General features: G+C 35.0%; 1 protein-coding gene across 2 annotated transcripts in view; it reads right to left on the bottom strand.

Moving 5' to 3' along the window:
- Window positions 1–2123: 2123 nt before the first annotated feature.
- The window catches only part of LOC121420107 (nose resistant to fluoxetine protein 6-like), a 32373-nt gene continuing 23665 nt past the window's right edge, over window positions 2124–10831 (bottom strand). For both annotated transcript variants that reach the window (XM_041614644.1, XM_041614650.1), the window contains exons 15-16: window positions 3649–3791; window positions 2124–2347 (exon numbers count right to left, since the gene is read on the bottom strand). In XM_041614644.1, coding sequence (XP_041470578.1) covers window positions 2243–2347; window positions 3649–3791 — 248 coding nt within the window. In that variant the 3' untranslated portion in view covers window positions 2124–2242. The remainder of the gene's footprint in view (window positions 2348–3648; window positions 3792–10831) is intronic.

The raw sequence follows: 10831 nt of genomic DNA, 5'->3' as shown, positions 1-10831 counted from the left end.
ATAACTAAGATCTTATACTCCTGCGCATCATTCAATGTCTACCCTGGATATTGGCGCTGAAGCGTTCTATGAATGACTTCCGCTTTCAACGTGTCTTCTATTACGAAATGTGAAAGATTCCCCTCTTTGAACATAGTCTCTTCATAGAACATTATCTCGTTTCACGTGTTGACATTAATAAGACTAATTCTCCCATTGCGCACTCTATCCTGTTCGCGTAGTACAAGTTCTAGATTTATTTCTCCTTAGGGAATCCAAAAATATTTTCTGAAATTTTATTTTTTCTCTCTCTTTTTCAAAATGGAGTATTTTGAGTAAATGTGGTTATTTAACAGCGCTGGAGTGAAATCGATGGGTTGAGAGATTTTGGCTTCGCTCACGTTGAAACTGATCACGTATGTGACAGGTCCGAGGACATTCAATATGTAATCTGTATGTGATTTTAGTGTATGAAATGATAATTAATTTTGTTACTTGCTTTAGCGGTGATTCAAAATTTGCCAAACTGTTTAAAGGCGAGTGCGATGGTCTCAGAAGGAAAATAAATGGGGCTGAGTATTAGATACGATGCCTTATTGTGGAAAATTTGTGGGTGAGCGAAGGCAACGAGCCAAATACAGATTATATTTATTACAATTAATTTACATTAATGATTAATTTTGTAACATAGTTGACATAAAAACAATAAAATCTAGAGTGAGAATATTAAAGGAAACTCAAAGTAGGTTATCTAATCGTTTATTTATTAAAACATCTTTACACAACATGTTCAGATGCTGTACAATATTTGTTTAATTACGATTTGCTGAGAAGAAAAAAAGAATTTTTGTCAAAAAACGTCACATATTGGAAAGTTTCAGGGTACGGCATCCCCCATCAACCCATTCCCCAATCAACCCTCATGCACCAGTTTGTGGAAGTAAAGGTTAGCTGCATGAATGGGTGACAGACATGGAATAGTGAGATGGACATATGAAAGCAACGAACATGGGGGGGGGGGTAGTTGACATGCATTTGCGTAATGAGAGTGGGGGATGGGAAGGTCACTAGGGTGATTAGGGAAGGGGGAGAAAGATGTATTACAATGGTATAATTATAACCTATGATACTTGTCCAGTAATATTATGGCAATCTAAATTTTCCCATGCAACAACAATCTCATTGTCTTTCATACATAACGAGCTATAATACCATCAGCCGCCAACAAAATACACACAAAACATGATTATTTTTTTCTCAGGGCGCCGTTTCACGTTCAAGAAATTCTAAAAAATTGACATAATTCAAGAAAGAACCAAATCACAACGGTCATTTGTTAATACAAATGTCTAGTTTAATTTCGTAAAACTGAATACACTGAAAGACAAAAAATACATAAATAAAATTGCCCATAGTTTGCAGGAGCTCTTAAGAGGCAAAGCCCCCAAACCATCATAATCTTTAGTTTGGAGAGACCATGTTTTTAACGATAATGAACGATTAATGATAATGAATAATTAAAGTGACATATGGCAATGAATCTGATTTTCGTGCTTCTTTCATATCCGAGAAAAAATATCAAGTTTTGTACAGTGATTGCAGTGAAAGCTTATATACTTGGTTGGGGACCGTTTAATGAAGATATTTATGGCATGTTTTATACCATAAAACATACCATATGTATAAATAGTGATATTCAAATTATACAATGATTTCTTTTCATAATGAAAATAAATTACGTGAAAAAAAGTTTTTAAACAAAGAGCGTCTAATCTTACACAGTTACTATATATCTAACGAAGGCGGGCTTTCAAACGAAAACACTGCCCTCTGCGAGAGGGTGTATGAAATGGGAGTTGTTTGTCTGAAGTTGTCTGAGCGATTGTAAATGAAAAGAAAAAAAAAGATCAATAACATGTAGGGAAAATCATTTTGATATATGAATCCATTAGAATATTCTGAAGAGAAATTTAGGATAAGGTGAGTTGTTCTTTTCAGCCAATATACCTCGGTGAATATCTTTCAGCATACTTGAGTCGTTTAAAATAGCACGATAAAAAAAATTAGCGATAAATAAAAAGCAGAGCATACTCACTCATTCTTTATTTCTCTCTTATTACACTTGTATAGGTTTCTTTAAAAAAAGGGTATTGTTTCATAAAACAGTTGCAATCAAACTCAACTCCAAAAATCAATCATAACTTGGCTTTGAGCCAATCATACAATTTCTGCAACCGGCCTCTAATTGGAGTTTTGGAGCAATTTACTTTAAAACGCCTTCGAGGTTGGCGAGAGGCATCTCAAATCCCAATGATACGAGGAGCGAGACGAGATAGCTGAATACACAGCACGATGTGAAGTAGTAGGCCTATGGAAAGAAATACAGAAAGATATTGATTCCATTATTACCACATTGCGTACCATAAGTACAACATCGATCATTTCTACTATAGCTGCAGCAATATTGCTGAAGATCGCTCAATCACAACCACCAAAACCACTAGCGTACCTATATACGGGGGGGGGGGGGGGCAGGGGGTCAGTCTGCCCCCCCCCCTGATGAGTCGCAACCCATGCAAGAGACGTATTCCTGTCCATCCCCCCCCCTCCCCCTGACGAGTTTGAAGATCTTCTTTTTTTTTCTTTTTTTTTGCTTGTCAAATTTTTTTTCTGGTACGAAATCATATATTTGAGGTTGAAGCCCCCTTTTTTTTCTTGTCAATTTTTTTGGAGGACTGATTTGCCCCCCCCCCCCCCTGTCGAAAATCCTAGGTACGCCACAAAACCAACATCGTATCCACCGATGCAGCTGCTGCAATCATCATCATCATCATTACCACCACCACCACCACAACTATCACCACCGCGGTGCACCGGAATGATCGATCCCAACCATCACCACAATCATGAGTGATCAAAATTACCATTGGTTATAATAACAACACTACTATAAAACAAAAGAGAGGGGATATTGTTCGAATAAATCATTGATTGGAGGGATACAAATGCCAAAATTTTCCGGCAAACAAAAATGAGGCACACAGTTTTCAATAAAGCTGACAAGCTTTCCCAAAACAACAATGATAAAAGAGAATAAATAGATTAAACATTCTCGCCGAAAAGGGTACTTATTGTTTCCAATTATGAAATAACCTCCCAGAACGTTATAGCTTTGATTGGGGGGGGGGAGAGTGGGGTGGGGTGGGTGTAGATGGAGGCAAATGACCCATGTGACCCCCTCCCCCTTCCGTCCCTCCCATTAGAGGTGTCGATCTGTCATGAAATTAAAAAAAAGAATGCAATGCTAATATAGGCCAGTAGATCTTAAAGAGCATTGGAATGTACTAGAATTTTAAACATATCAAATTATCACTTTTCTTTTTAGCGCGCCGAAGATGGACATTTTTCAACGTTTAACCCGCTCTCCCAAAATCTGAAAAATGGATAGACACTCCTGCCCCTAAAACCTTGTAGGTGTTTCATAAAGTTGTTTCATAAAGTTAAGAGCGACTTAAAGAACGACTGGTGGTCCTTTCTTGTGGTAAATGGTATATTAATTGGCGATGGCTTAGCGCGTAAGAAAGGACCACCAGTCGTTCTAAAGTAACTTTAAACTTACGAACAGCTTTATGAAACGGCCTTCTGATCATCTTCAAAGATCTAACTTACAATGTAGACTGCATTGACAGAATATGAATGGGTTGTGTTTCCAACGAAGACATTCATGAGAAGAGGATGAAACAGGTAGGCCCCGTATGTTAGTCGACAAAGAGGTATCCAAGCCTTCCATGATAGAAAATCATTAATCCATCCTAAAGAATAAATATAAATTAAATGACAATTAAATTTTCAAAGAGGAAGAAATATCGATTCTTTTATTCAACACTATCATTACAGTTATCACTTTATGTTTTTATTTGTTTTTGTATGTAAGTAATTTTTCAATTCATTCATTTATTTAATTAGTTATATTTTTAATATATTTTTTAGTTTATTTATTTATTTCAGTTATTTATTATCATTTTTTTCTGGGGGGGGGGATTCTACCACAAGTATGGCCAAGTAGACCAGGGCCCCGTCTTACAAAGAGTTGCGATTGATCCAATAAATCGCAACTATGGAAAGCCAGCAAAGTCATCATCCAAAATGCATGTTTGTTTTAAAACAAATTTAGATATGAATGTATATCCATAAATCCATTGATTTTTTTTATTTGGTGTGTTCTCCTTTTTCAACAAAGGACATTTGCAAATTTCCTGTAGAAAAAAATTATAAAAGTGATGGATTTCCAAAAGTTACGATCGATTGGATCATCGTAACTCTTTGTAAGACGGGGCCCAGATCTGCAAAGGGTAGTGAATACATAAGGAGAGGTACAAACACATCAAATCAAATCATACTAATATCATATTAATGAGTGCACTCTCTAAAAAAATATATAATGAATAATTTATTCGTCAGTAGTTGTGAATATGATTCACTTGACATGCTTGATGAAGACATTCACTTTCTTGTGTAAATTTCAGTATTTTAACTATTGACATTTCTGTGAATAGTTCGTTGTTTTAATTATGTTCGCTCTAAATTCAGTCTAAATTTGAGTGGTCCTTGGCGTCACTAGCAAGGTGGGTGAAAAACAAGCGAAAGAGCTTTTTTATGTATATATATATAATAGAAAGCGTGAGGTTACCAACGGTATAACAATTTTATAATTTAATTGTTATTTCATTCAACGCAATGATATTTATTTATTGATGTAAAGATCAGAATTCTTTGGTGAAAAGGGGCTGAGTGTTGTGTAGGTTATTTATTTCCTCTCAAAAAAAAGAACCGCCTATATTCCCCTTCTCCAGAAAATAAAACAATCATTTTGAATGTGACTTTCACGTAATATTCAAATCACGTGATATAGTTGTTGAAGTAAAACGAGGTCGGGGGAGTGTTTCCTAAAAAGTTTGTCAGTGATTTTCACTAACTAAAGTTCACTCAACCAATCAGATGGAAGGATTATGGTAGCTTATAACACCGGTCAGTTAAAATCGGTGACAAAACTTTTCATGAAACACTCACTAGCTTTGACTCTTATGTGCACATGCGCGTTGCGTATTATTTTCTGCGCAGAAGCACACGGCGCAGGTATATGATGATGTCATAAAGAGGTGCGCGCGCACCTGTTACTGTGTTTGTTTACAATGCATGGATATGCTAACTCCATCTTCCTTCATTCTTTAGCTTTTTGCTATCTTATTGACTGACTTTCGTTGCTCTCTCGTTGCAATCATGGGATTCAAACCGTGAGTATATAATGATTTGCACAAAATTAATATTTCATTGTAATATTGCAAGAAAGCTGACGCCTCTATTAATTCATGTGATAGAAATTAATTTTATTACAAGACAAAAAGCAACTAATAATGATTATCGTACTATAGGGTTATTACTATTAGAAATTTATTTCTGTACATAATTATTATTTATCATTAATGGGGTTTTCAGCATCTGTCTTTTCTTTTTGAATTGTATATATTTACACTTGAAATTGACCTTTGCTACGCAAATTTCCCATATATTTTGGAGTATTGAATAATGTCGTTTATTTGTTTGATTTGCTCAGAGTTCATAGCGCTGGGGAGTCTCTTTTGACACTTTCCGATGTTTCTTTCGGAGGTGTTACTAATCTTCTTCTGGTCCTTCTGGTAATTAACTTTTTTAATTATATTCTAATAGTATACACTTAATAAAAAATATACCAGGCTTTGAATAGTTGGGAGTTATTCAGCCAAGTTTGACTCGGAAAAACTAAGTCCCGGACTAAGCCTCACGGAAAATATAGTAATATTGTCAGTCTAACCGAGGAAAAAAAATCCACTAATACTTTCGAAAAAATGCGTCTGGTAAATTTATATCCCTCCGTTGAGTTTTTTTTTTCAAATTATGGATCAAAATTTATCCAGCTACATATACCGCGCTCAGCGGAATCTGACTAGTTTCTGCGCCGCTACGTTGCGAGGACTTTCCAGTGGAGACAAACCCCGCTGTTCGCCAAGAGAGAGCTCCAAAAATCTGTCGATACTTTTGCGGGAGGACAACTGCGCATGCTCAATATTTCATTGCGCTCCGCCTAATAAAGAAGATAAAACATTGTCACGTGATTATCAACGTCCCAATCATTTTATTTAGTTTTAATAGAATACTCATGAATATTCATAGAAGGGATGTAACATCTTCATCTGAATGAATATCGACGATAGATATCTAAGTTTTTTTTATTATGCCTAAATAAATCTGTGTGTACACAAAAAAAATGCAGTGAATTAGCAAAGATAGTGCATTGAGAAACAAAAACATGAATACATATAAATACATGAATAAATGAATAACTTATGTAAATGAATAAACAAATATCTATGTGAAGTAATGAACGAATCATGAAATGCATATTCAATCAATCGGATGAAAGATAATTGCTTTTATTCATTCTTTTTATTTGTGGCCTGATTTTTGTTTTGAGAAAGTATAAAACTAAGGAATAATTGTGTGGGTGATTGCTTTGTATTGTTTGTTTGTTATGTTTGTCAAGAGACCGTATTACGTTGATATTTTCAGTAGCATGTATGAAGACCTTGATAATAATTAATGATAATAATATATAAAAAACGCAATAATTATTGGAAGATTAGGTACTTTTTTCTGATTGTATAGTTTTGTGAATTGCTTTTAATTTCATTTTTAGAGTGTCTTCATACTTCGAATGACTTTGGAGAACATCATTGAGTAAGTGCATTGCTATTACAGAAACATAATTGTTATGATTTTCAAATACAAGTAGGCCTATTAATACTAGTTCAAATTTCATATCAGTTTGAGAGCAGATTTTTTTCTGGTTACTAAAGCTATAAATTCTTGAAATTCATTTATGCTGGAGACTTGAAATACATTATAAAAGTACCAGAGGGGATTATTTAGTTACATAATTAACATCAGAAACAAAAATAATTCTATTTATTTTGTCAGTGATACATGTACAATGCTTGCTCAGAAAGATTTTGAAAACATTTTACTTTTGCAGTTTGTCGATATCACAATACTTGAATGCTCTTGAGGGTTAACAAGTTATATTCTAAAAGTCTTGTTTGAGCTGGAAATTATTAACTCTCATGTACTTTATACAATTCATGTTTAAAAGTCTGACATTTTGATGTCAATACGGAAATATAACCACTAATCGAGATAATTTGCTATGTTTTATTATATTTTTCTCAGGAATGGAATCTTGATGAGTTTTGGGATTGGGGTCAACCCTTTTGAGATGCCACTCCTCTATCTCCTCTTGGGTAAATTCTTTACCTCTTTCTGACTAATGTGTTCAAGTTACAGGGCATAATTATTATTTTTTTTTTTTGATCAATTAACTGAAAAATAATTTGAGATATGTGTTAAAAAAATCAAATCGTTTATTTGTTCATATTAAGAATATTTTCTATCTATGTGGAGATAAATCAATAAAACCTGAATCTAAACCTTCATCAATTTCTCTTTTCTTCTTTTCTTTTCTCTCTTTCTCTCCGACCCTCTGCCCGTCTCTCCACTCTCCTGTGTTGTGTTTGGAACTTGATGATGATTACTTTCAAAGTCAAATGCAAATAGAACTTAACTGATTGTCCTAATAAATGATGTTTTTATTTTTGTTTGAATATTTAGCCCTCAATCTCTTCATCTTGGTCGCGCTGGTGATCGAGAAACTCGCATCCAAGGTAAGCAGTGAAAGGTTATATCACCATTCACTTAGTGACTTTATCATAATTGGTTTTACCATATTTTCCATCGTTGAAAAAATAAAAAGATTGATTCTTTAAGTGGTATAAAAGCACATTCGAAAGACATCCCCAATACAGTATAGTTTGTTAACAATGAAAATATACAATGGTGAAACCAATAGATGCAGAGATAAGAGATGAGGAAATCTCCATCCATACATTAATTTGGGTATAAAATGATTTACTTTCTTTTGCATTAGGACTACATTGGATATGACGTAGGGAAGAGATTGGCCAACATCAACCTGGTCATCCTCCTGATCGTCCCCGTTGTCGTTATTTACACCCTCGAGCTCAACCCAGGTACACTGTAAAACTGTGGTGTTAAACCTATAATACCAGTTGGTGTTCTTAGAGGACCACAACGTAAGGTGTTAAAATTATACACTAAAGATTGAACATACATGTAACACCAACGATTGTAAACGTAATAACCAAATGTGTTCTAATAACATCAATAGGTGTTGAACTAACACCATAAACTTAACATCGGCGTCATATGACTGGTGTGGACCGTGTGGTCATCTATGTACACCAATCAACACCACATTTTTTGCTGTAAAGAGTCAGTTCATTCGCCTATGGTGTTCCCTCCTTCTCCATGCACCTACATTCTCTACTCTCCTCTCCCATTCCCTATCTCATCTTTCATCTTTATATGATTAAGTTCAACTCCATTTCATATTTTCCCTCTTTACTCTGTGTGCTAAGCATTACAGACTTTTAAACTCGAGCATTTTTAATTTTGTCACCGCTTGGTTGGTTTTAGGGGAGCGATGTGGCACAGTGGATAAGTCTCCGTACTTTGAAACAGAGGGTCGTGGGTTCAAATCCCAGCCATGGCGTAGTTTCCTTCAGCAAGAAATTAATCCACATTGTGCTGCACTCAACCCAGGTGAGGTGAATGGGTACCTGGCAGGAACTATGCCGATCGAGCGCTGGAAAGCTGCTTGAGCTATACAGCCGGGTTAATCATTAATGGTATCCAAGTCCTTTGGAAGCGCATAGAGACGTTATATTCATAATGTGTTAAAGGTATTGTTTAACTTTGTGAGCAGCCGATTTAAAAAAAATTCTCAAACCAAGATGAAACATGTGTACAAGTGCATGTATTAGAACTAATAAACCCTGAAAACAACCATTATTGAGAATGAAAAGCTAAAATAACAAGACAAACCCCGATGTTGTAAATAGGCGTCTTATAGACACCAAAATAGTACACATAAGTGTATGGGATGAAATTAAGATGGTGTTTCCTGTCAATTTATATTTCAATTTTTGAAGCACTAAATAATTATTTTCGAACGCAATTTTTTCTGGGCTTTTTTTTGTAACATATCACAGACACAGGTGACAAGTGTGACCTTCTAGCTCAGATTTTTTGAAAGTCGAACCAATGTTAACCAAACACTTTAAGCGCCATACAAGAACTGACCATTATTATTTAGCCATGCTGAAAAAAAATCACCGTTGTGTATTTCTTCCATATTTGAGAGTAGTACTCCCCAAAACTCCTTTAGTTTTTCCCCCATTTTCTCTCTCCCTCCTTGTCTCCCTCCCAATCTTCTAAAAACATTCATCAATCCTTGCTATCTTTATTTGGTGTACTTTTGCCAATTCACGTTTTCTATTTCCATTTTTCAGTTGGATCATTCGTGGTGGTTGGTCTCTACACAATCACCTTTCTAAAAATCTGGTCCTACGCTGACGTCAACAGAGCCTTGAGGGTAGATGGTGCCGGAGATGCCCCCGTCCAAGACCGACCTTTGACCCGTCGACGATCTCGACGGCTACTTGGACTTGGACCCGAGCCCCCTAAGTCTCCAGCAGCACCCAAACCTACCATCCAAGGTCGGAGTATCTAGTTTTGTTTTGTTTTTGTGGTTTTTTTTTCAAAGCGAATCATCATTCAGAAAAAGCAAAAACATTTACTCCAACGTTCATCCGTTTCACAATTATAGACATATATATGTTGCATATTTCAAGCTAATTATATATCCAAACCTATTTTGTAAGAAAATTAGTATCATAACCGACTTATTTGGCATGATTTCAGTCATTCCTACGATTCTTGTAAATTCATTTGAAAAGCGTTACATCATGAACTATTCTTTCATTTGTTAAGCCTATCGAGATAATCTAGCTAAGCTTTTTAGAAGAAATAAAAATTTCATCGACGAATTTTAGTCATTATTTCTGTCAGTTAATGATTCTTGCAAAATTGTTTGGGTAGAGTTATATCCTGAAATAATAATTTATTATTTCTTTGTTACAGCCTATCCTGACAACCTGAACCTCAGAGGTGAGAGAAATATCTCTTCTGTCCATTGATTCTTTCTTTCATTCTTTCTTTCATTCTTTCTTTCTTTCTTTCTAAAACTGTTAAAATTTTCCCCAGGCTGACATTCATCACTTGGCTGTGAATACCAGCTAAATGTCTCGTTTACCAAAATTGCCATTGGGGGGGTATTTCCTTCAAGCAAGATGATTATTTCTGTAATAAAAGTATCCCTATTCCTAAAAATAAATCTTTTATCTACATCTACAGTTATTCATTATTGTACCAATTCTACAAATTGGCTGATAAAAAAGCATATCCATATACATGACATATGAACCAATTTTATCAATTTCCTGCAACTGTTTCTTGGGTTTACAAACAGATATTTGCTTTTTCATGCTGAGCCCGACACTGTGTTATGACATCAACTTTCCCCGGACGGATCGCGTGAGAAAGACTTATCTCCTTAGACTGGTTGTCGAACTGGTATGTAGTCTTTGGAGCTTGATATTCAAGTTTCATTTTGTACATCTTATCATCTAATTAACAATTTATAAGAAAGTTATATGGATTACGTCAACATGTTGTTAAAGCATAGTGTAATAAAAACAGATTGAGAAAATGGTTTCTCTTTAATAGTATTCGATACGTTTCTGATTTTTTTTCTTCTTTCAAGCAATTCACAGAATATTAAAAGACATGTCTCGCAGTAAAAAATTAATTGATTAATTTCTTTACAAGTCTCTATTTCAAT

This window comes from Lytechinus variegatus, chromosome 1, assembly GCF_018143015.1.
Source record: "Lytechinus variegatus isolate NC3 chromosome 1, Lvar_3.0, whole genome shotgun sequence".
Taxonomy (NCBI): domain Eukaryota; kingdom Metazoa; phylum Echinodermata; class Echinoidea; order Temnopleuroida; family Toxopneustidae; genus Lytechinus; species Lytechinus variegatus.
The sequence above is the reverse complement of the archived record's forward strand: the minus strand, read 5'-3'. Positions and strand labels throughout refer to the sequence as shown.